The sequence below is a fragment of the Vigna umbellata genome, chromosome 3, assembly GCF_029865625.1.
Source record: "Vigna umbellata cultivar VRB3 chromosome 3, Vumbellata_1.0, whole genome shotgun sequence".
In the NCBI taxonomy this organism is placed as follows: Eukaryota; Viridiplantae; Streptophyta; class Magnoliopsida; order Fabales; family Fabaceae; genus Vigna; species Vigna umbellata.
Window position 1 is genome coordinate 45395422 of NC_142167.1, and position 25379 is coordinate 45420800.

General features: G+C 34.6%; 3 protein-coding genes across 4 annotated transcripts; 1 reads left to right on the forward strand and 2 right to left on the reverse strand.

Annotated features, from left to right (window-relative positions):
• Positions 1-769: 769 nt before the first annotated feature.
• On the reverse strand, positions 770-8286 carry LOC148202667 (glutaminyl-peptide cyclotransferase-like). 2 transcript variants are annotated; one of them, XM_088110626.1, is made up of 11 exons: positions 7889-8283; positions 6832-6888; positions 5842-5877; positions 4976-5040; positions 4017-4080; positions 3372-3489; positions 3120-3217; positions 2959-3029; positions 2627-2654; positions 2366-2420; positions 770-1282 (listed from the first exon to the last, which is right to left on the reverse strand). In XM_088110626.1, the coding sequence occupies exons 1-11, from the start codon at positions 8138-8140 to the stop codon at positions 1167-1169; spliced, it is 960 nt and encodes a 319-aa protein (XP_087966752.1). In that variant the 5' UTR covers positions 8141-8283; the 3' UTR covers positions 770-1166. The 2 variants fall into 2 exon arrangements, with proteins under 2 accessions (XP_087966752.1, XP_087966753.1); XM_088110627.1 differs by lacking the exon at positions 2366-2420 and having other exon boundaries at positions 7889-8286.
• Positions 8287-11982: 3696 nt separating this feature from the next.
• Positions 11983-12444, reverse strand: LOC124840470 (uncharacterized). The gene has a single exon (XM_047316532.2). The coding sequence runs from the start codon at positions 12442-12444 to the stop codon at positions 11983-11985; it is 462 nt and encodes a 153-aa protein (XP_047172488.2).
• A 3935-nt stretch (positions 12445-16379) lies between these two features.
• Positions 16380-19691, forward strand: LOC124840468 (heat shock protein 83). The gene is made up of 4 exons (XM_088110571.1): positions 16380-16683; positions 17260-17401; positions 17508-17788; positions 17904-19691. Exons 1-4 carry the CDS (start codon positions 16561-16563, stop codon positions 19455-19457), a joined length of 2100 nt encoding a protein of 699 aa, XP_087966697.1. The 5' UTR covers positions 16380-16560; the 3' UTR covers positions 19458-19691.
• Positions 19692-25379: the final 5688 nt, after the last annotated feature.

Sequence of the window (25379 nt, forward strand, 5' to 3'; positions counted from 1 at the left end):
TTAAAATTTTGAAATATAGTTTTAAATTGTATAATCAAATTCAAAATATGTTTCCATACAAATTGTATAATTGAATTCAAAATTGTAAAACTTTAAGGAAACTATTTTTCATATTAAGACGGAAAATAATTTCTGTTGTAGATTTATGGTGAAAGATAAAGGCAAAAAAAGTCAATTTAAACTTTACTTTTGTTCAGTGTTTATTTTTGTTAAATAGTTTAACATTTTTATAAGTGGAATAAATGTCCAAATAAAATACTCACATGAATGCATTGAATTTAGTTGACTTTGACGCTCAATTTTTATTTGTTTTAAATAATTTTAATAGTTCAATAACTAAATAAATAAATTATAATGTGAGAAATAATACACAAATCAAACATCTCAAAACTCCTAAAATATAACCTACAAAAAAAAGGAAATTAACACGAATAAATACCATAAAAGTTTGATTGCAAAATTATGAAGTTATTTAAAATAAATTAGTTACTTTCAAACTCCGTCATTTGATGTCAAAATCCTTCTCACAAGCATAAACAAAAGTGGGAATTTTTTGTTTCCTTTTTGGAGTAATTTTTTGAAAAATTATCAAAATGAAAATATTTAAAATAAGTTAAGATAGATATATCTAACAATAAACCGGACTTTGAATGACAGTAAAACCTTTAAGCATGAAACAGATGTCAAGTGGGAAAAATATTTGAATTCTATGTATATTAGAACAGCCAAAATAAGGTAAAACACAATCAAGAGAAAAACTTTATCAATATGCTAAAACTCAATCTTTACTTGAACCAATAGTCTTTGAATGAGGAAACCTCAACCTCTGAAGACATCATTTATTCTTTTGTTTTGATTGTGTTTCATTCTATCCTTTTGCAATACAAAATAACATCTCAAATTTCCTTTTCTATAGCACTTTCCAGCTACTTACAAAGCCAACCGTATCATACACAGATTGATTGACCTCTCTCTTAGTGAACTACTAAACTAAAATTCTTTACCTGCTATAGAAGAATGATAATATAAAAGGTAATGAAGGAGGCAGCATTCTACCAACTGAATTGAAAATGATAGTGTCATAATATATACTATTCCAAAACTAAGTTCAGCTGCTGCATCTCCCAAGTATATTGCAGAAAGCAGAGCAGAAATAGCTAAACCAATCATGGATATTTGAAAGGCCTACGCAAGCAAAGCTGCTCAATGATCCCTTCTTCAATTGGTTTCTTTACAGGAGAAACCTTTATTTCATACAGCTTTGGCCATAGTTTCCCAGTCACTGCAAGCAAAGACATGTTACATGATCTTATTTGAGTTGTAAATGGAAAAAAGGGAAGAGGCAAAAGCTTCAACTTTCATTCATTGATGCATACTAGACAACTCTTACATGGAAAAAGAACATGGCATTTGACCTATTAAAATTAGCACAAATATAAAATGGAAAATTATTATTTAAATTTAATGGCGAAGATATTGTCATTAAAAAATCTAAAGGAAAAAAATACACCATGTAATGAACAAATAATTTATCTATAAACAGATATAAAATGCTAAGATAAAAACATAAGAGTGTTGAGAATTATATCCCAATACGAAAATCGATATTCTGATCACATTGGAATGAGTATTTTATATTAATTTTAGCATAAAAACTTGTCATCTTCTAAGTGGTTTAGATAACACTTTACAGAATATATCACTTTAAACTAGGATAGACAAGAAATAGTTAAGTTCAGTTTTAGTTCTTCTAAAAATTTTGTTCGTTCTTAGTTCTCTAATTTTGAAATATCATTTTTAGTCCTTTAAGTAGTTTATATTACACTTCATATAGGAGAAAAAAATTATTTAGATAAATTTTGGAAAACTAAAAGTGGTGCATTTCAAAATAAGAAGGAATAAAGAGACGAGAATTTAGAGGGATTAAAACTGAACTTTAAATATTTTAGAGAAACAAAAAATATATTATACCCTTTCAACTCATCACAAAAAAAAATGTGTGTGAAAACAGAGAAGAAATTAAAGGGATTAAAACTGAACTTTAGATATTTTAGATAGAGGAACAAAAAATATATTATGCACTTTCAGCTAATAACAAAAGGTGAATTAAAAAACGTGTAGTTAGCATCTCTTTGAGTTGATAAAAGATAACTACAAAACCATGGTATGAACCTTTTCTAGTTGAAATCCAAACACACGACTAACAGGTGGATTTTACGATAAAATCATTTCTTTTTCAGCATATGCCATGCCTGATAGTACTAATATTTAAAAAGGAAAAAGTCTCAGATGGGTTGAAATGGAAATAATATGCAGGAATGACAAATTTCAAATTGAAAATTTAATTAATAAGACAAGAACTTACCAAAAATACGTTTTTGTTCATCATCCCATGCTATCCCATTCAAAACATCAATATTCTAAAATATAAAAGATAACATTAGTGCAACAGCTACTTCTAATGGCTATAATCACAAAAGAGTAACTAAGGAAGATTAGCAGTTTAAAGAGGGTTTTTATTTTTTGCTGTTCTTAAATCATAGCTGAGGCATAAAAATGTAATATTTGCACTGAATAACAGGACAAAAATCTTATCTCCTGATATCAAAAGGTACAGACTCCTTACATTATTTCCAGCTTCCATAAGTCCTTTCCTGCACATGATATAGACTAAATGTAACTTCATGTAAGTGGACAAAAATACTAGAGTACAGTATCAGTTTGCTTCTCAAAAGGATTATTAATCAATGACCCTCGGATAATAACTTTGGCATCAAAATAATGCCAAAAGTTAACCATTTAGTAGCACCAATTTGATGTCATGAAATGAATAATCATTGAGGTCCAATTTGACGTCAACTAATCTTTAACCACCTTGGGATTTAATTCACAAATTATATTATCAACATACACAATAGCAGTAAGAAATTATTTTTCAACTGAGAAAGAAAAAGACACCTTAAATTTTGGAGAAGAACCCATCCAAGAACACTGCCATCATTGGGAGAGATTCTCGCAATGCAGTCAGTCTACACAAAAAGAAGGGTCAACTTCAAACCATTAGGCCAAACATAGAATCTTGGGCCATAGACATCATGATTGATTAGACAAAGATATACCATAAAAACATTTGCCCAAATTTCACCATTAATGTATTCCAATTCATTGAGATTGTATACTTCATGACTCTTATAGTGGACAACTTGTTTTGATAAAGCTACAACAAGGAGGGGAATGTAAGTTCCATGAAAATGCAAAGCAAACAAAAAAGTACTGTCAAGTTTGAAAGATGAACATAAAACAGTTTGAGAAAGGGGTTATGCACTTAATTGGTGAAAGGAAAGGAATATAACTTTATTGAACGGACAAACCTTTAAACGTTTGAGGATCAATTTGATACAATGTTGAACTGCCATCACTTCCAAACAAGACTTTTCCATCAGTTGCCAGACCCCAACCATCTTTCATACCATGATTAAATGTCCCTGTCTACAGAAATTGTAAAGATATACTATTTGAATCTGGCTAGCTATGATAACAGGCAATTTGGGGCATTCGTCTATAGCTGATGATAGCATCTCAGGAAAAATTTTGAAACAACAAATACAAGATTGATATTCACAAATTTCATGTAAACAACACCATGGGGACCAACTCAGCATTATACTGTTTCAGATAAAACCCAACCAGCTTGTACATATAGTAAGCTAAAATCACTTATATAACCATGCAATCACTTATATTACTTCTAACATAAATGTTAATAAAATTTCACGTCGTAGCTGCCAAGAAGCAAATCAGTTTAAGATTGTAATAAATTTAAAATGGAAATGGTATGTGAGGTTATACAGTATAAACTTTTAGGCGAAATATTTACAAAATAATGCAGAATAAAAAAAATGCTTTCAAATCTCCTATAGTTTGATAGTGCAGTCCTTTTCCTCCAGAATCTAGTAGAATCAAAACAGAGAATGATTCAGAAAGGATTAGAAGAGACGGAAGGTGAAGCAACAAACTTGGCTTAAATTTTTTGGGTCGTAAATGAAACCAGCTTTCTGCAACCAAGTTACTTGGAACAGCCTACAAAAAGTGCAACAAATAAATATACTGGGAACCAATCCAAACATCAAATGTCAGGGTGAGAATAACTTAATGTCTTAATCACAGCCAAAAAAAAATTTGTTAAGATATAATTGAAGTAAACATCCTCTACGACATCTAGAAGCAATGAGAATAATTGCAACATAGCAGTAAAGAGAAAATTTGGCAGTCACTATGAAGTTTTCATGTCTATCACAAAAATACATGGCGCTTAAGATGCATAACAAAGTCCTATCCTTTTAAAGGAAACAGCTGAGACTATTATATTCAAGAAACACTTCATAAGATATGCGGACATTTTCCCCCTCTTTCTTTTCCACCTCCTAAAACTCATTGGCAACAGAATCACTATAAGCCTAGTAGACTACATAAAAAGAAAGTGTGTATATACATACATACATATATACATACATACACACACACACACACACACACACACACACACACATATATATATATATATACATATATATATATATATATATACATACATAAATATATATATATATATATACACACACACACATATATAGAACCATATATGACTGGAATATATGACATGAACAATGGCATCTCAACAAAAGTGGAAATACCCAAGTCCAATAATAATACAGCTAGCCCTGAAATAAAAAAGAAAAGAAAAGATACATACAAACAAATCATGAGGGGACATCAACCAAACCTCATGGCATTCTCCACTAGGAGAATCTGAGAAAAGGAAACCCAAATTTGATTCCTAAAAACATCAGTACCAATAATACTCAGTGTCATGTCCCACTAGACAAAATCCTGCCTAGTATCAACTCCAAAGTTAGCTAATCTATCAGCACAACTAAAAAACAAAGTAAAATGCAACAAAATTTGCCTTTCGCACCTATTATTGAGGAGAGTTAAACCTTCACCAAATATAGAACTATCCATCTTCTGTATGTCCTCAACCTGCAAAAATAATGAGTCTACAAAATTTAGAATAATCTCAATAGTTTCCAACACTTATAAAACATAATGAGCATGGTACATAGATATCAATAACATATTTTACCATGATCAATAAGTCAAATATCCTTTTTTTCATCAGAAAGATGAGTATCAATTATCACCATGATTTTTGTGTTTTGTGTCACAAGCACACTATAGTTTCTAAATCCTTGATGCACAATTATAGTCATCTACTCTGAAGCCAACTCATGCATATATTTGTATTAGTTTAGTTAATAATGAGCATGCTACATTGATACCAATAACATATATTTTACCATGATTAATAAGTCAAATATCCTTTTTTCATCAGAAAGGCACGTATCAATCATCACCATAATTTTTGTGTTTTATGTCACAAGCAGACTATAGTTTATAAATCCTTGATGCACAATTATAGTCATCTACTTTGAAGCCAACTCATGCATATATTTGTATTAGTGTGGTTAATCCCTCTGACCTCTATAAATGTACCTTATCCACATAACATGTACATCCAAACCTACAGGTAAGTTAACAGAGTACATGTTTATCCTTCTTTTCATATGATATAACAAGTGCAATATTTCTTGTCGGAGAAACTGTCTCTCGTCCCAAAATACAAGTAGACTCACATAAGAACTTGTCTCATACTGCACAAACTAACTGCATAGCTTGTTTTCCACCAATTTTTATTCATACAAGTGTAGAGTAATTAGAAAACCAAATAACCTAGGCATTGGAAAAGGTACATCAGAGTTCAAGAAATGGATCAATTCGTACCTTCCCAGTGTGAAGGGAAACTTTGCGGACAGAGGACTGAAACAAGAAATAATTAAAATGTTAAAATACAAGATTTCACAGAATAAGCAATATTAGTTGTAGGCATATAAAACAAAGATTAGAATGTAATTAGAAAATAAACTTAATCGTGATAAATTTTAGGATAAATAGAACTTGAAAAAATGTTGGTCTTATCCAATAGATGGCAATTGTACTGTATTACTATTATCTGGAGTTCTAATGCTGGGACAACCAACAACCACTGAGAGGTCTGTGCTTCAGTAAAGAGTCATTAGTGTTAATCGTGTTAAGAGTAAGGGTCCAGACAAAGGATTTGAGTCATTTGACCCCAGGGGAGATATGAATTTCCAGATGGTTTATAAATGAGAAATATCAAATATGTGTTTACACTCTACCAGGAGAATGAGTAACCAAAAATAAGACTTGCAAGAGAAAATATCCAGAGTAAAGAGTCCTTATTATTTTATCAGTATCTCAAGACAGATGAGCAAAAATTAAAAAAGGCAACAGAGACGCTACTCTAGTTCACTAACCTAACTAATATACACAGAAAGGTCAAACGCTCAATTTTACATTAATATTATCCATTCCAAACCAAATCTTATGATCATTAAGGGGTGTCCCAGTGCACGAGTCTCCTATCATTGTTGGGTATGGGGAGGACCGGATGTGCAAAGTCATCCAGCACCAAGTAGTTTATTTTGTGGAAACCCATGACCACCACCAGGTCACAAGGTAGCAACCTAGAGCAGTGCCCAAGATTAACCCTCAAATAAATTATATAACGATTTTTTGAGCAAATTGAGGTAAAGATGGCTGGTGAGAGATTTACAATAAAAAAATACACAATTTCTTATCCCACTGCAAATTTAAAAAGGAAAAGAGTGAGGCAAAAATCTAATTAGAAAAGGTCATGAAGAAAGCAGGGAGAAAGAGAAAGGAAATGTAGGGAAAGATGAGTACTATTACCCTCCCATAGAGACCAGTTGACTCAAATAAGGTGTCATTTCTATCGTAAACAAGGCCCTGAAATCAAAACATGAGACAGCCATTTTTGAGTAACAAAACAAATACTAGTCAAATCAACATGCATTTCATTAACAAAGCAGTGTGCACTTCAACTAATAATTTCAAAAAATGTCTCCTCAGCATAAAGCTCAACATTCATTTTTACCAGGAAGACAATGTGCTCCATATGTTCTTGCATCCAACACTGAATTCAGTTTTTCTTTTATATCATTTCTTATCTTCGTTTTGTGCAGAAGCCAACAGTTTCTTCGAAATTAACTGAAATCCACTATACTTAAAAGTATCCCTTTAAGGAACTTATGTTAAAATATCCCTTCAAGAGTCCTTGTGACAGCTTCTTTTATGTAAACATTCTTCACAGAATAAATACATGGTTTTAATAATAAGATATTTAACCAAGGGCTAATTCTTTCCAACAAATCTCTTACTTTTCCCAACTAAAATACCTAGATTTCTCATTGCATTCACTCTCCAAATGAGCTAGTTGCCTGAGAAATAACTACTTGAAAATAAAACTACAGAAGAAAACACAGTATGATCTTTACACAGTCATCCAATCATAGATTACCGTCCATGATAAAATTGTTGACTTATGTAACTGTGTAGCGAAAGTTATATATATAAAGCAAGGTTTAGCCACATTTCTTGATATTACCAAATATTACAGACAAATGCATTCAAGTCCGGTACAACTAGTTGTTGTAGTCGGAGAACCGAAGGCCTAATAAACCCCACACTACAATCTTAAATTTCCAATGTGGAACTCCAGTCCTATAGCTTGCAATTCAATCCTAGCAGTAGCGGACTGTTTTCAAAAACCTTGATCGTAAGTTCTGATTGATCAAACACTACAACAATTTTTACACAGAAAATGCACCAAAATCGAAGTCATCAGATTAGAGTATCAAGTTCATCTCTCAAAGGGCTAATTTGTATAGATAAACACACAAGTCATCAAGTTGTAAACTAACTCAAACAACGAAAGAAAAAGGTTGACCTGAGTGAAGGCCTCTGGATCATGAGGAAACACATTGACGACGGTGACCGTTCCATAGGAAGGCCTGCTTTGGAACGCGCGCCAATTGTTCGACGAAAGGACCAAGAGAGCGATGACGGAAACAATGAGGACAGCGGAGAGAAGCATGGAGAGCGTGACGTAGGACCGAGGCTTGCGCCGCGGAGGAACCGCGGCGGCCATGGGAGGGTTCTGCGACTCACGGAGTCTCCGCTTCAGTAATTTGGTTCCCATGGAGGCAATGGCTCCTCATGTAAGAGAGAGAGACAGCGCACGATAACAGGGGTGGTCGTGGCAGGTCAGCGATGTTTCTAACATGCGCTAGTAGTTTCTCTGTCTGTGTTTGGGGTTGTAAGATCAAAGGACAGTGACAGGGTTAACGTAAATCAGATCTGTCGCATATTGACCTTATTTAATTATTTATAATTTTATATATTATTATTTTATTTTATTTTTCTGTTAAAAATGAAGAATAAGTATTTTTTAGTCTCCAATTTCATTCGAAATTAAAATTTGTTTTTTTCAACATAGATTTTGATCTTTAAATTCTAAAAAAAAAAATATTTTTTTAATTTAATTATATTATATCTTTTAACGTATCAAACATAAAATATTTTATGTTAATTATAATATCGTGTAACACATTTGTTTTTAATATCAACTGGAAAATAGGCTTGATATGTTAAAAAAAAATAATATAATTGAGTTTAAAAAATTATATTGATTTATTTTTAAAAATTAAAAAAATAAAAACAAGTATTCTTCATTATTTTTTCACCGTTTTCCCTTCTCTACTATTGAAAAGATAGGTGAATTTTACTTTTAACTCGAGTTTTCTGCACTTTTGTCATTTTCAAAACTTTTGACTTGATTAAGCGACGAGAATTCTCGTTTACTCAATTGCATATATATTTACATTAATTTTCATGTATATCAATAACAACCTTAAATACAATTAATAAACTAATTTTTAATCAATTTTAACGAAATAATTGTATTCTTTAAATAAATTTATTGTTCTAAATAAGAAATAGTAAAATAGTAATTTGAGAACAATTTTGAATGAAAAACAGTCACTGATTTATTGAAAAATGAGAAAATAAGTCGATTTGTAATTACTTTTTTCTTTTAAATGACTATTCCTATTTTGAGTCAAATGACTAAATTTTCGACCACACACTAAAGTTCATTTCTCATTTAATATATTATGATATAAGGAAAAAAGATATTAATAAATTTATTTTATGATTTATGTTTATTTTAATGATAAGTATTTTAAAAATTAGTATTTTATTCGTTTGATATTTGTAACATTCTAAAAATACAGTCTAAAACTATATAATAGAATAATTACATTGAATAATAATACAGATCAGTCTTACACTAAAGTAGAGCGCACGTTTATGGCCGAACGGCCTTACAAAGCAGTACGAGAAATTAAAGTCGTACAGAGGTACAATTCTGACCGAACGGTTTACAAAAACCTATACCGAACGGTCACTCAAAACAAAAGGAGAAGGTGATCGAACGACCACCTTACAATCAAACTAAACTACTGACCAAACGTTCTACTATTCGGTCTTAACTTCTACCTCGACCAGGTTTTCTTCTTCCAGCGCCTCTTCCAACAGTTCGTCTCCTTCTGCTCACATCCACATGGATGATCATTGCAATGACAAAGACGAACGTACAAAACAGACAAGACATGAAACACAGGGTAAGCTTATGTAACTTAATTCATGTATAAATATACATTTCACACAATCAAACACACAAGATAAATTTCATCATACATTTCATGCAAAGCCTAACACTAGACTGACTGTCCAGACGGTATAAAATCTGTGTAGCTACGACGTTCGTGCACCCGGGTGATGTAGTAACTGGGATACCCTCAACAGTTGTCACCCGAGGTTAATCCTATCTGTCAAAATCAACCATAAGGACTAGGACCTCCTACCGTTCCCACACATGACCTATCCTCCTCTACGTGAGGACGAGTACTCACGGAACATCAGGATGAATCATCAGCTTATCATGCCCACATTCATACTTTACCAATTCCAATATTCATTCATGAGTCATTCCTCTCCGGAACGCTCGTCCATAATTCACACATTTCATCCATATCATATTCTCTTCATCTTTCATTATCAATCATCTCACTTTAACCATTTGTACAAGCTCACTAAGGGTACCAAATACCTAACGTTCAACTTTCACCTTTAAATAGACCGAACACTTTTGAGCGAGACCGAGAGGTCTCCAGTTCCATAATGGATTAAGACCAAGAGGGTTACTATCGAGTTGAGAAAGAAACCGAGGGCAATAAATATCACAAGAAAAGAATGGAACGAACATTAATTACAAAGTGAGCCAATTAGATGAACTGACTCTTGAGAGCTTCAACCGAACACCGAAAAACCATGTCAAGTACTAAGACTCTAGGCTGTAACCAATGGATGCAGACACTTCAAGATATTCAAAGAATAATACTTAAAAGGATTCACATGAAGAAACCGAACGCTTATAAATACTGAGATTATTTGAGTTTACCATCAAGAAAAATCGAATGTCAGTCAATGACCGAACACGGTAGAGAAAGAAGGGCAATAAATATCACAAGAAAAGAATGGAACGAACATTAATTACAAAGTGAGCCAATTAGATGAACTGACTCTTGAGAGCTTCAACCGAACACTGAAAAACCATGCCAAGTACTAAGACTCTAGGCTGTAACCAATGGATGCAGACATTTCAAGATATTCAAAGAATAATATTTAAAAGGATTCACATGAAGAAACCGAACGCTTATAAATACTGAGATTATTTGAGTTTACCATCAAGAAAAACCGAATGTCAGTCAATGACCGAACACGGTAGAGAAAGAACTCTATTGAAGTTGGACGAACGTTATTTTCATCAAGATAGATTATAGGAAAGAGAATGAGCGCTTGGTGTAAGACCGAGCACTACTCAGTAAGAGCGCTTGGTATAAGACCGAGCACTAATAACATTGTCTTAGAAGGCTTGATAAATATAATAAGATACTATTGGAGTAGTGTTTAAGAATAAACGAAAATATGCAAATACATATATATACTTAAGTTTATAACCGAACGCTAAGAACCAACTATGCTTGGCCGAACGCTCATGCATAGTATTTCGAAACGAAGACGCTCGTCCTCAATTAGGATTCTTCCTAAATGAAAGACTCCAATTTTATTAGAAAAACCGAACGATCAAGGACCGTTCAATTACGAACGTACATTCTCATAGGGGAAATTTCATATTCAGAAATCATTTATCTTAAAACTCATTTCTCAACATATATTTTCATAATTTCATACATTCATATCATAGGCAATTTTCATACTTCATACAATCCAAACATATCAACCATCATATATCATATTAATTCAGTCAATCCAACGAACGTTCATGCAATGCAATTAATCATACAAATTAAATTAATAAGCTTCCCTTACCTCTGAGCATGAACGAACGTTCCTAGAGGCAGAAATAAGGTTCGCCTGACTACAATTCCTTCTACCCTCAACGCTCAACAATTCTTCAAACTAAACCAAACAACAGACCAAAATGGTTCAGAACGAGACTATGAACTCATGCAACCAGAACTTGGTTTGCATGTGTCAGAGAACGAACGACTAAAGGAGAATGAGAACTTAGCAGTTCAGAACTCGAAACCGATCGGTTCAAACTGAAGCTCTTGACGCCGAAAGTGCTTCTACAGTGCCTGAACGGAGATCGGAGAAGAGAAATGGTGAGATTTCGTAAAGAGAAGCGAGATCTTTTAGTGAGAAGGAGGAGAAATGAGATTTTTCAGAGTTTGGGGAAGAAGGGTGCATGCAGAGAGTGTGACGTGAATTTCTGAAAAATCAGTTTTGCTTCCCACGTCAAAACGAGCGTCCGCTCATCTGCCGACACCTGCCTTCCACTATCTGATTTCTGGATCCCCTTCGCTTGAAACCTGGCGTCCGTTCAGAGGGTTTTTGGGTGCGTTTTAAATGAGGTCTGACATTCCCCCTAACTACAAAAATTTTTGTCCTCGAAAATTAATGCTTACCCGAAAATAGATGAGGATATAAATCTCTCATGGCATCTTCCATTTTCCATGTAGAGTCGCTAGTCTTCTCGTCCCAGACCACTCTCACCAATCTAATGGCTTTCCTCTTGTAGTACTTGGTGCGACTATCTTCAATACGAACTGGTTGCATCTCAACCGTTCGGTCTTGACGAAGACGAACGTCTTCTAACTCCAGTACATGAGAAGGGTCTGCTATGTACTTCCGAAGTTGAGAAACGTGGAAGACTGGATGAAGATTGGATAGTTGAGGAGGCAAGGATAACTTGTACGCCACTGGTCTGATTCTCCTTAGGATTTGATAAGGGCCAACGAACTTGGGAGACAGCTTCTTAGGATGAACGACTCTGCCCACTCCAGTGGTTGGATTCAGTCTAAGAAAAACATGCTCTCCTATAGTGAACTCCAAAGGCCTTCTTCTCTTATTTTGCATGAGGTTTGGACACCTAAATTTTAGACATCTACATGATCTAAGCCAACAAAAATGGGTTGTTGGATTGCCTCATGTGCGCAGTGCAAACAAATAAGAAATCGTTTCTATAAAATTGTGACACAAAAGGTAACCAAGAAGCTAGAGATGGTGCATTCAGGCATATGTGGACCATTGCAAGTTGAAACTCTTGGTTGAAGTAAATACTTCATCATTTTTGTTGATGATCTAACAAGAAAGATGTGGACATATCTGCTCAATGCATTTGCTGTTTTCAAGAAGTTTAGGAGTATGGTTGAAAATCAGAGTGGACAATGTCTGAAGATCTTGAAAACTGATGGTGGTGGAGAGTATACCTCTAACGAATTCAAGAAATTTTTTGAAGAGGTTGGTATCACTCATGAGATAACTCCTCCATATACACTACAACACAATGGTATTGCTCAAAGGAGAAACAAAACTCTCCTCGACATGGTGTGGTGCATATTAAAAAGCAAAGGTTTACCTATGATTTTTTGGGAAGAAGTTGTGCTGACAGCCACCTATATTTTGAACTGATCACCCATCAAACCTCTTGAGGGAATAACTCCAGAAGAAGCCTGGACCGAGAGGAAAATACACACTTGAGAAATTTTGGCTCAACGTGTTACCAACATGTACCAAACCAACTGTTGCAAAAAATGGACGACAAAGGTACCTCTTGTCCTAATAAGGTATCACTCAATTGGCAGCTACAAGTTATTTGATCTTGAAACAAGAAGAGTCTCAATCAGTATGGATGTTGTAGTTGATGAGACATCATGTTAGAGTTGAAAATCAAGTAATCAAAGAAATGATTTGGAGATATGTCACAACCTAACATCATACTAGATGACAATTCTACTATAGGGGGGACAAACAACGAAGTGGTCAAAAAGTAAGAAGATCTCACAGGATCACTCAATTGCCATCACATTTCTAGGATTATGAGATGTTCAATGTCTCAGCAATCACATTTGAAGAAAATCTAGTGCACTTTGCATTAGTTGCAGAAGTTGAACCTGTAGAATTCGAAGATGCCATCACGGATGCAAATTGGTTGAAGGCAATGCATGAAGAAATCAACTTTATAGAAAAGAATCAAACTTGGGCGTTAGTTGATCTGCCTCTCAACAAAAGACGTATAACATTAAAATGGATTTACAAAGTAAAGATGAATCCAAAGGGGGAAGTAGTGAGACATAAAGTCAGACTAGTGCCAAAAGGTCCTTTTGCAGAAGGATGGGCTTCATTATGGTGTGATATGCGTTCTAGTAGGAAGAATTGAAACTGTTCGTGTCGTTGTCTCAATATATGAGAATTGGTATACACACCAATTAGATGTGAAATTAGCCTTCTTGAATAGGCCAATTGATGAAGCAGTATACGTTATGCAGCCTCAAGGTTTTGAAATTAAGGGACAATTACACAAAGTGTACAAGCTAAACAAGGCTTTATATGGCCTCAAACAAGCTCCAAGAGCTTAGAATCTTCGTATTGATAGTTTTCTCAATTAGATTGGTTTTGAGAGGTACGTTACAGAACATGGTGTGTACGTGAAGTATTTTCACAATGACAAAAGGAAAGAAAAACTAACTGCAAACGTTCAAATCATTTATTATTTTTATTTTCTTGATTCTTCCCTAGCTCTATAAATAGAGAACTCTTCCTCCATTCCAAAACACACCAAAATCAATATTCTCCTTTCCTTCCTAGTTTCATCCTCTTTTCTTCTTCTAAAAATATTCTAGGTTATTTTATACTCTTTTTAGTGATCCTTGGTAGTTTTGAGATTGTCAGATATTATGAGAAGTTCCTGTTGTATCCTGGGGCACTTGCGCAATACACTATGGATAAGTCCTTAAGGACAATGACTCTACACGCCTAAAATTATTTTGTGACCTTTTTACAACTATCTTAAGGACTTATGGTTGACATCAACAACATGCCTTCGGAGAGCCAAACCATTGTTTCCAGAACCTAGACTGTCTTTGCAAAATCAATTCCGGACGTGTCAAAAATCGAGGTTTTCTCTAGACAAAATTTTCGGCGCTGACAAGAACGCGTGCCACCCTTTTAGACATGTATGGAGTTGTTGTTGCTCTTTCATCTTCGAAGCCCGACTACACTATTCCTTCAAACTCAAAACTAGTTGAAGAGTGGACTTACGCAAACAAGGTATGCCGACACACTCTGCTTAATGCACTTTCTAATTATTTGTTCGATGTGTATTGTTCCTACAAGGAAGCAAAGGACATTTGGGACTCGTTGATTCTCAAATACATTGCCGAAGATGTCGTCAGACAAAGATTCGTCATAGGAAACTACTACCATTGGGAGATGATTGAAGACAAGGACATAAAAACCCAAATCAATGAGTATCATAAGCTGTTGGAAGATATCAAAGCAGAAAATATTCTTCTACCGGATGAATTTGTTTCAAACTTCTGATCGAGAAACTGTCGCCATCTTGGACAGATTACAAACAACATTTGAAACACATGCACAAACAGATGTCTCTACCAGAACTCATTACACGCATAATAATTGAAGATACCAACAGGAAGGAGTTTGCTACTGCAACGGCCAAAGGTTTATCTGCAAAAGCAAATATGGTAGAAGTAAAACTGCTCCAAAAAGGTACAAATACAAACATGATCACAAAAAGAAAAATAATTTTCTTAAATCACGTCCCAATGAATCTAAACTCACCTTTAAGAAGAAAGAAAATTGCTTCATATGTGTGAAGTCGGGCCATCATGCACCACAATGCAGGAGCAGGGCGAACGACAATCCTTCTAGAGCCAATATAGCGAAGGAGATGACATTATTATTGCGGTTGTTTCTCAAGTAAACCTGATGACCAATGTGAGCAAGTAGGTGGTAGACTCTGATGCTGCCAGACATATTTGTGCAAACATAAGTGCCTTTACCTTTTACACTAGTGTTGGGGATGGAAAAGAATACGTTTACCTCGGTGATTCCAGAACCACTCCTGTTCTGGGAAAAGGAAAAGTTCTTCTCAAATTCACATCTGGAAAGATTTTGGCCTTGAGTGATGTGTTACATGTGCCATCAATCAGAGTTAATTTAATCTCTGTAGCACTATTGGGAAAGGTGGGGGTTAAAGTGTCATTTGAGTCATACAATATCATTATGACAAAAAATAATGTTTTCATGGGGAAGGGATATTGTGATCAAGGACTCTTCATTCTAAATGTTTCTGAAAATATTAATGAATCAAGTTCTTCTGCTTATATTGTTGACTCGTATGATATATGGCATGTTAGATTAGGACATGTGAATTTCTCGTATGTTTTGAAATTACAACTACCAGAATTGATTAATATGCATGATAAACAGAGTAGTAAGTGTGATATATGTGTAAAATCTAAAATAACAAAGAAAACATATTTTTCTGTAAAACGCCAAACTGAACTGTTAGGGTTAATTCATATTGATCTAGCTGAATTGAAACAAACCATGTCTAGAGGAGGTAAAAATTATTTTGTGACCTTTATAAATTATTTTAGTATTTTAAATTGGAAAAGATATATTTATACTTCCTTATTAATAAATTAGAAACATTAAAATAATTTATAAAATTATCGTTAGTTCAAAAGACGGTAAAAAACAGTATTTCCAAATTCAAGAAACTAAAATAGCTTTTACAAATTTGAAAATATAATATAATGGAGTAAAAAACATTTTCTCCTTAATATTTTTGTGGGACCCTATTTTAGTCATTGTGCATGAGAGAGAAAGAACATTCTAGTGCCTCAAACACAACCATTGCCATGGAAAGTTCCGGATACTTTGCTGCTAAACTCAAAAAACAAAACGACAACGTTTCTTCTGGTTCAGTTTACTAATAAAAATGTCGAGAGAGAGGTAGAACACTCCAGAACCTGTTTGTTTCACGCATGTTCTCATTCCTATATAAACCTCTTCCATTTCTTCTACCTTCAACAATATATTTCTCTGCGAGTCGCTCTTATAACTTGTGCATTCTGCTCTGTGCAATTCGCTCATTTTCCTTCTTGCGTTTCCTTCTCTTCTCTGATAAATCGGTGATTTTCTGCGGGTATCATCTGATATTCAATGGCGGACGCTGAAACCTTTGCTTTCCAGGCTGAGATCAACCAACTTCTGAGCCTCATTATCAACACGTTCTACAGCAACAAGGAGATTTTCTTGCGAGAACTCATCAGCAACTCTTCTGATGTAAGCCTCTTCTATCCTTCACTCTTGGTTTCAGATTTTTCATTGAATGCATGAAATCCCATCGACTATGTATAATATAGGTTGTATTTTGTTGTTCTTACATTGCTCGTTCTATTTAGTTGTTTTTCAGATTAAATTGTGTGTATAATAATGTATGCTATTAGTGTAATGAACAAAGTATACGTTGGAATTTTGTTGGAACAATTTTGTTTTAGGTTAGTTGCAAATTTAAGATGATAGATTGTAAATGTCATGGGTACTGTGTCATTAGAGATATTCGTCATCTGGCTATTATCCAGATATTTTGCTACAATTTCAACATTGTGACATAGAGATTCTTAATTCTTATGGTTACTTTAACTGATTGAAATATTTTATTTAGAGACTCTTTGTTTTGAAGAAATTACTTGTCCGTGTAAATTACATAGTTTTAATCATTATAGTGATACGTTAACAGTTGTACACTGCATCATTGAGCAAACGAAACGAAATTGCAGCAATGTTAATGTTAGTTTTTTAACCGTAAATGTTTGAATATAACGGTGTTTGATTTATTTCATTTTTGTTCAAATGTAGGCTTTAGATAAGATTCGATTCGAGAGTTTAACCGATAAGAGCAAACTCGATGCTCAGCCAGAGCTCTTCATTCGACTCGTGCCCGACAAGGCCAACAACACCCTTTCCATTATTGACAGTGGCATTGGAATGACTAAAGCAGGTAATACATTAGTCATGCATGAGATGGAATGAATGTGTTTGGAGTTTCGACTGTTGATTTGGAAGGAAATTTTGTTGACCGTGCTTTTATGTTGTGTTGTTTGTAGATTTGGTGAACAACCTGGGTACCATTGCGAGGTCTGGAACCAAGGAATTCATGGAGGCGCTGCAGGCTGGTGCTGATGTAAGCATGATTGGGCAGTTTGGTGTGGGGTTCTACTCTGCATACCTTGTCGCGGAGAAAGTCATTGTTACCACCAAGCATAATGACGATGAACAGTACATTTGGGAATCTCAAGCTGGTGGCTCTTTCACTGTTACTAGGGACACTGAGGGCGAGCAACTCGGAAGGGGAACTAAGATTACTCTCTTCCTCAAGGAAGATCAGGTACTGTTAATTTATCAATCTGAACCCATGTTGTTGTTGAGAAGCTGGATTTTTTATGTTGTTTTGGTTTATATTACTCGTGTTCTGACTGATTAACCTCTTTGATTGTCAACAGTTGGAGTACTTGGAGGAAAGGAGGATCAAGGATCTTGTAAAGAAGCACTCTGAATTCATTAGCTATCCTATCTACCTTTGGACGGAGAAGACAACCGAGAAAGAAATTAGCGATGACGAAGATGATGAGCCCAAGAAGGAGGAAGAAGGGGATATCGAGGAGGTAGACGAGGAAAAGGAGAAAGATTCTAAGAAAAAGAAGAAGATCAAGGAGGTTTCTCACGAGTGGCAACTGATCAACAAGCAGAAACCAATTTGGCTGCGGAAGCCAGAAGAGATCACCAAAGATGAGTACGCTTCTTTCTACAAGAGCCTGACCAACGACTGGGAGGAGCACTTGGCAGTGAAGCATTTCTCTGTGGAGGGTCAGCTTGAGTTCAAGGCCATTCTCTTCGTTCCGAAGAGAGCACCCTTTGATCTGTTTGACACCCGGAAAAAGATGAACAATATCAAGCTTTACGTCAGGAGGGTGTTCATCATGGACAATTGTGAAGAGCTCATTCCTGAGTACCTTGGATTTGTGAAAGGTGTTGTTGACTCCGATGACTTGCCCCTCAACATCTCTCGTGAGATGTTGCAACAGAACAAGATCTTGAAGGTGATCAGAAAGAATCTTGTGAAGAAGTGTATTGAGATGTTCAACGAAATTGCAGAGAACAAGGAAGACTACAATAAGTTCTATGATGCTTTTTCAAAGAACTTGAAACTGGGTATCCACGAGGATAGCCAGAACAGGTCCAAATTGGCTGACTTGCTGAGGTACCACTCAACAAAAAGTGGCGATGAAATGACAAGCTTGAAGGATTACGTTACGAGAATGAAGGAGGGACAGAAGGACATTTACTACATCACTGGAGAGAGCAAAAAGGCTGTGGAGAATTCACCCTTCTTGGAGAGACTGAAGAAGAAGGGCTATGAAGTTCTGTACATGGTGGATGCTATTGATGAGTATGCAGTCGGACAACTAAAGGAGTATGATGGGAAGAAATTGGTTTCAGCTACAAAGGAGGGGTTGAAACTGGATGATGAAACTGAGGAAGAGAAGAAGAAGAAAGAAGAGAAGAAGAAATCCTTTGAGGAGCTCTGCAAGGTCATCAAGGACATTCTGGGAGACAAAGTGGAGAAGGTTGTTGTCTCGGACAGGATTGTTGATTCCCCTTGCTGTTTGGTTACTGGTGAGTATGGATGGACCGCAAACATGGAAAGAATTATGAAGGCTCAGGCTCTGAGAGACAGCAGCATGAGTGGCTACATGTCTAGCAAGAAGACCATGGAAATCAACCCTGACAATGGTATAATGGAGGAGTTGAGGAAGAGAGCTGAAGCTGATAAGAATGACAAGTCTGTGAAGGACCTTGTGTTGCTTCTGTTTGAGACAGCCCTTTTGACTTCAGGTTTCAGCCTTGATGATCCAAACACATTTGCTTCGAGGATTCACAGGATGTTGAAGCTGGGTCTGAGCATTGATGAAGATGAGACTGGTGGCGATGATGTTGACATGCCCCCATTGGAAGAGGAAGGTGCTGAGGAGAGCAAGATGGAAGAAGTGGACTAAATGCTTGTTTTTTATAGTTTTATGTTCAGTTATGGTCTCGCGTCTGTTTGTCTGTCTGTCAACAAAACGATCGTGGATGGCGAAATTTTTTTTTTTTAGCTTCATAGGTTTTTAGTTTTGTAATGAGAGAATGTGTCTGTTCTGTGATGCGAAAATGTGTCTGTCTGTTGCATCTATCTTACTTTGTCAAATCTAAGATATATCAATTAAAGAAAGGAACCGTGTTTTTGCTAACCTATGTTACGCCACTTTTCTGCATCACTGTCTCCCCTTGGTTTGCTTCCTTCATTAAGTAATTCTATTCTACGTTTCTATGTTTAGGTTTGTGGGTGAGTGGGGAGGGTATAGCATGCAGATTTGACAAGCTTTTCTGTTATTTTTTGTGTTGTTATCTGCAACTGCTTGCTTTCAATCATTTGATTTCTATCCTTTGAATTGAAATGTTTTAACTTCAAACAACATTGGACATTCAAATAGATAAATCAATTGTGGAAAAGTAAATATTAAACGGTGTTTCTTTTTATTGGGTCTTAGTGTTTCTTTTTATTGGGTCTTAGTATTCGTAGTTCTTAGGATATTTTATTTTGAATCCTGATGCATTAAGAAAGAGAATAGTTAAGCAGGACTATCTTCCATTTCAAGTAATTTGTTAATAAGTATTTTAGGGTTATTGTGTTGAAGTAAATTGAAAGTTAAGTACAAAACTTCTCAACTTTGGTTAAATACTTCTATCTCACTCTAAGTCAAGTTATATAAGAAGACAAGTAAATTTTTGCAAGGAGATTTTAGAAAATTAACCTTTTATTGTCATTTTATGGTACTGCAACTTTAATTTATATTAATTATTTTCTTTTTTTAATGGACTTTTAAGTTTATCATAAATCAGGATACTTCTTCTTTTAATATTTAAAATATTTATACTTTTCAGTTAAGTTTAGTTTTTATTTCATTTTTTTTTAATTTTACTTTTAAAATTATGTGATTAGCATAAAATTATATTAATGATGAAAAAATTATTTATCTTGATAGTTATTATTATTATTATTAATATAGGTGACTATTATTGTCATGAGAAAAAATCAGAGGTAGTGGAAGACATGTGGGTGCATGCGATTGGGTTGATCGGTTTTTGACGATAGTATATAATTGAGTTTTTCAAAAATTTCGTGTCACTCTTTTGCATGCACTCATTCTTTTCAAATCTTTTGAGTTCTTCTTTTTCTCCTCCTTCTTTCTACCATCCTCTTCCTTCTTTTTACAAATTCTCACTTTCTTCTTCTTCCGATCATCAATCAAGCAACGCTTGAGTCTTCCTGGTGTCAAGAGCTTCACTTTGCACCGATCAAGTTATCGTTTTGACCTGGTAAGTTTATCCTCTTCTTAGAACGTTTGTTTTTCGGCACATGCAAACCAAGTTTCTGGTTGCATGAGTTTATTACCTCTTTCTATTAAATTCTGATCACATTTCTGGTCTTATGGTTGGTTTATTCTTATGGTTGGTTTATTTTCACAAATCAATGAACTTTAGGTTTCTAAGACTTTTGGTGGTGAGCAAATTTCTGTACTGAAAGATCTCTGTCCAGTTAAAGAGGTAAGGGAAGCTAGTAATTTAATTGTTTTCTGTGGTTGTGGTTGGAATCTTTGTTTGAAAGTTTGAATGTATGAACAATTGTATGTTTGATTGAATTGTATGCAATATTTTGTGTTTGGAAGAAATCTGTGTAGCAGTTATGAAGTTCTGCAAGTTTTGTAGAAAATCGAACATCGGTATAGAACGCTTGGTCGTTCATGTCATCAGGCTTAGCGATATTAGGTTTCGTAGTATTAATCTGGTTAAGTGTTGTTCGATTTAATGTTGATGTTCAGTTTTAAAAGTATTCGTTTTTTTCTCGACAGTCTCATGGTGGGTATTATTATTTGCTACTAGTCGTAATAGGTTTAGTGTTCGTTATTAATAGTACTCGGTTTGTATTGGTGCTCGGTCTTAACTGAGTTCTACTTTTGTGGATCCTTAGTTAATGACCGATCGGTCTTGTATTGATATTCAGGTAAATATAGCAGTCGGTCTAGACATAACATTTGAGTATAAACAGCATTCGATCTATCATAGGTTTTAATTGTTATTGATCGCTCGGTCATGTGCTGTCTTGGTAGTGCTCGGTATTGTACTAGCGCTCTTTCTTGGTAAGTGCTCGGTTTTGGACCAACTCTCGTTCGATATAGTGTTCGGTTTTGTACTAGCATTTATGGTAGTGTTAGCGATCAATATTATTGGGTTGTGTGGTCTCTTATGAGCACTCGTTCTTATACTAGTGCTCAATATCGTATTTGTTCTAAGTTAATAGTGTTCGGCCTAAGCCAATATTGTTCTACTCCTGTTTGGGTCTTACCATTTAAATGACCATTCGGTCATGTTCTCATTTGGGGATTAATTTACCGTCTGGTCTGGTCCATAAGATTTGTTGATCTTTCGTTCGGTCGTACTCGTTATTTGTGTTGTTGACGTTCGGTTTTCTGCTATGAATGAATATTTGGTCTTTAAATGATATTATCACTCTTTGACTTTGGTGGGTTGAGATAGTTGTATTGATCTGCTGAGTATGGGGAATTGTATTGATATTTCAAACAAGGCATATGTTTCAAGTAATGTGGAAGAGAATTTCAAGGAAGAATGTCTCAGTGAAAAGTGTATTGAAGTGGTAAATGTCTCAAGTGAAAAGTGTATCAAAGTTGTGTTATAGTATGAATATGGATAGTGAAATTCACGGAGTTCATCCTGATGTTCTGATGATTACCAATTCTCAAGTAGAGATGGGTAAGGCATTGTGTGAAAATGGCAGGAGGTCATAGCCCATAGGTTCTTGGGTGAGTTATAACGGACTAACCTTGGGTGGAAGCTGATGGTTTTCCAGTTACTACACCACCCGAGTGCATGAACGACCTCAAGCTACATATTCATACAATCCGGATGGTCAAGTCAGGTGTACGGTTTAAGCATGAAGTATAGTGTTCATTTGTATATGTATATACGTATTATTTTGGGAGGTTGGAGTATTCGGTTCTGCATTAGTTGTACTTGTACGAATTGTATGTATGTTTGCATAACTAAATTACATTAGCTTACCCTTATTTCCTGTTTTGTCCATGTTCCTGTTCGCTTTTTCCCTTGCGATTATCACCTCTTGGGTGTGATCAGAGGATGTGGAATGTACGCTGGAGCAGGAGTTGGAGAGCGGGAATCCTGCAGTTTAAAATATGACCGTTTAGTCATATTACTGTTTTTAGTTTTTGGATTGAACCGTTCGGTTGAATTTTGTAATACTGAATTACCGATCGGTTAAGTTTATAGCTTTGGGATTGTGTAGAACTTCTTTAAAGTTTTAAATTTTATGGTTATCTTAGGATAATTGTAATCTTATTATAACATCTTTAAGTGTCTTACAATATTATTATATGATAACTCCTTTATATGGTTTATGCTATATATTTTGGGATGTTACAGTTATTCAAAATATTTTAACTAAAATAATAAATGTTGGTTATTCATAGTTATATAATATATTTTTTTATATTAATAAGTAAAAATAACCGTAAAAAATTTATTAAAAAATATAAAAAGTTAATGAGAGATTTTAGTAAAAAAGATATAAACTTATGAGAATTTAAATTTTAGTTAAATTCAATCAAATATAAAATAACTAGCTTCATTTCTAGCTTTTCATTGTATTAGGAATTAAAGAAAATACAAGTTTCAAACTCTTTAAAATTAAAAGAAATTTGATAAGTATTTAAACAAACTAACATTGTATCCTAATTTTATAAAACATATGGATAGTTTTATTATTGTGAAAGATTAGTAGTCGACATTTTTCATATCTTTTGTAAATGATTAAATTATGTGAAAGAGTAACAACTAACATTTTTTTTATACTTTTCTTCACAACGTCCTTTTGAATTTAATGAAGATGTATTCAATTCAAAGAACGTTATGTTTTACCATCCAGAAAAAGCATAAATAAACATTAAATAAGGAAAAATTAAAAAAAAAATTTAGGGTGAATATGTTACCTATCATTTTTTTTTCAAAAACAAATATAATAATGATTCTCAATATGAGAATATAAGGTAAAAAACATTATATTTTCAAAATACTAAAATTAATCATATTTTATAGATTCTAAAATTCTTACGAAATTTACTAATTTTATTTGTGTAACATCCTAAATTTAGTAATATAAACTACTAAACTGAACATTACATGTATAATGATAGAACAACAACTACAAATTTGGTGAATACAAAAAATTTCACCTGAAAAACAAAATAATTACCTATACTATAAGTTTCACTTCCCACCTCAGCTGCTCCAATTGAAAAGACTGTATTCCTAAGCTCATACCATTAAGGTGATTGCAAAAGAGAAACAACATACAAAGACATACCACAGAAAAACAAGGGTAAGCTAGAGTATCAAAAGATTTTACATACTATTTAAAACAATAACAATATACATGCATATTATGAATCAAACAACACATTAACTTGTCCAATCCACTTGAAACACTTTTTACTATCCGGATAGATGCATTGATATCGGACTCATGGGGAACTGCACCCGTGTATGGTGGAGCAACCTAACTCAGAAATAATAATAACCGCATCCTCAACCACCACCAATAATACCCTACACCAAGGTTAATCTGTCAAACATCTATAACCTTAACCAATGACCATAGACTAGGACCTCCTACTACTCTTCACGACATAATCACCCATCTCTACATGAAATGAGGTTATTGAGAGTGTCAGGATCATTCCCCAATCTAGAAGCCCCTACATCAATACATAACACCACATAACCAACTTAGGATACTCCTCCTTGGAATTCCTTTCTCACATGGTACTTGAAATTCACACTTCACACATAACTTGAACATCATCATCACACCACCTCTTTGATCATAAAATCTCATACATATTTATACATCATTCACAATGAATAGAAATGTAACTCCACTCCATAAGAAAACAAGAAAAGAAAGAATAAGACACCCTCTGAACTAGTCGCTCAACGACCAAGCTCGCTGAGCGACCACAGAGTTCTCTCGCTCAGCGACCACACTTGCTGAGCGAATACAAAGATAGTGATCCCAGACCTCAACCCACTCGCTTAGCGACCCTCTCGCTTGCGAGATCAGAGACAGTGGTCTAGACTCCCAACTCACTCGCTTAGCGACCTAGTCCGTTGAGCAAAAGCCCTGAAACAGTGACCCAGACCTCATGTCCTCTCGTTGAGCGACTCTACTCGCTCAACGAGTCTGCATAATTCTGCAGCACAAAAATTGCAGAATTATCACCTCAAACCACTCTTGACCAAATGAATATATTTTTCCCAACTTCTAATCCTCCTAGATCATGTTATATACTCAATTATACTTAACTAAGTGTGTCTAAACCTTTCTAAACTTATTTTTAACAAATGACTACAAGATCTCAACCAAAAACTCAACTTAGAGACTCAAATTGAATTCTACCACTTGTGGCACAATTTCAAGCAACTTAGGAACTCAAACAAGTCCCAAATGACTTACTAAGACTTCTCAAACTGACCATATGCACACAAAACCCCTAACTCACATTTTCACTAGTTACTTCCTCCATTTGAGTTCTAAACCACGTTGAACTCTACACAAACACCACCACTCGCTCCAAACAAATTCTCTACCATCTAAAGTGTTGAACATGACCCCAAACCAGTTCATAAACAACTCCAACTTCATCCCATCAGTTTACCAACCATTTCTCACTATTTCACTACCTTAAACTATATTTTAGACCAAATAACCAAAAACCAAAATTACTCTTTTTTCCTTTAATAGTTCAATTAGCACAATTCACTTCATCAACATCAATTTCAACATC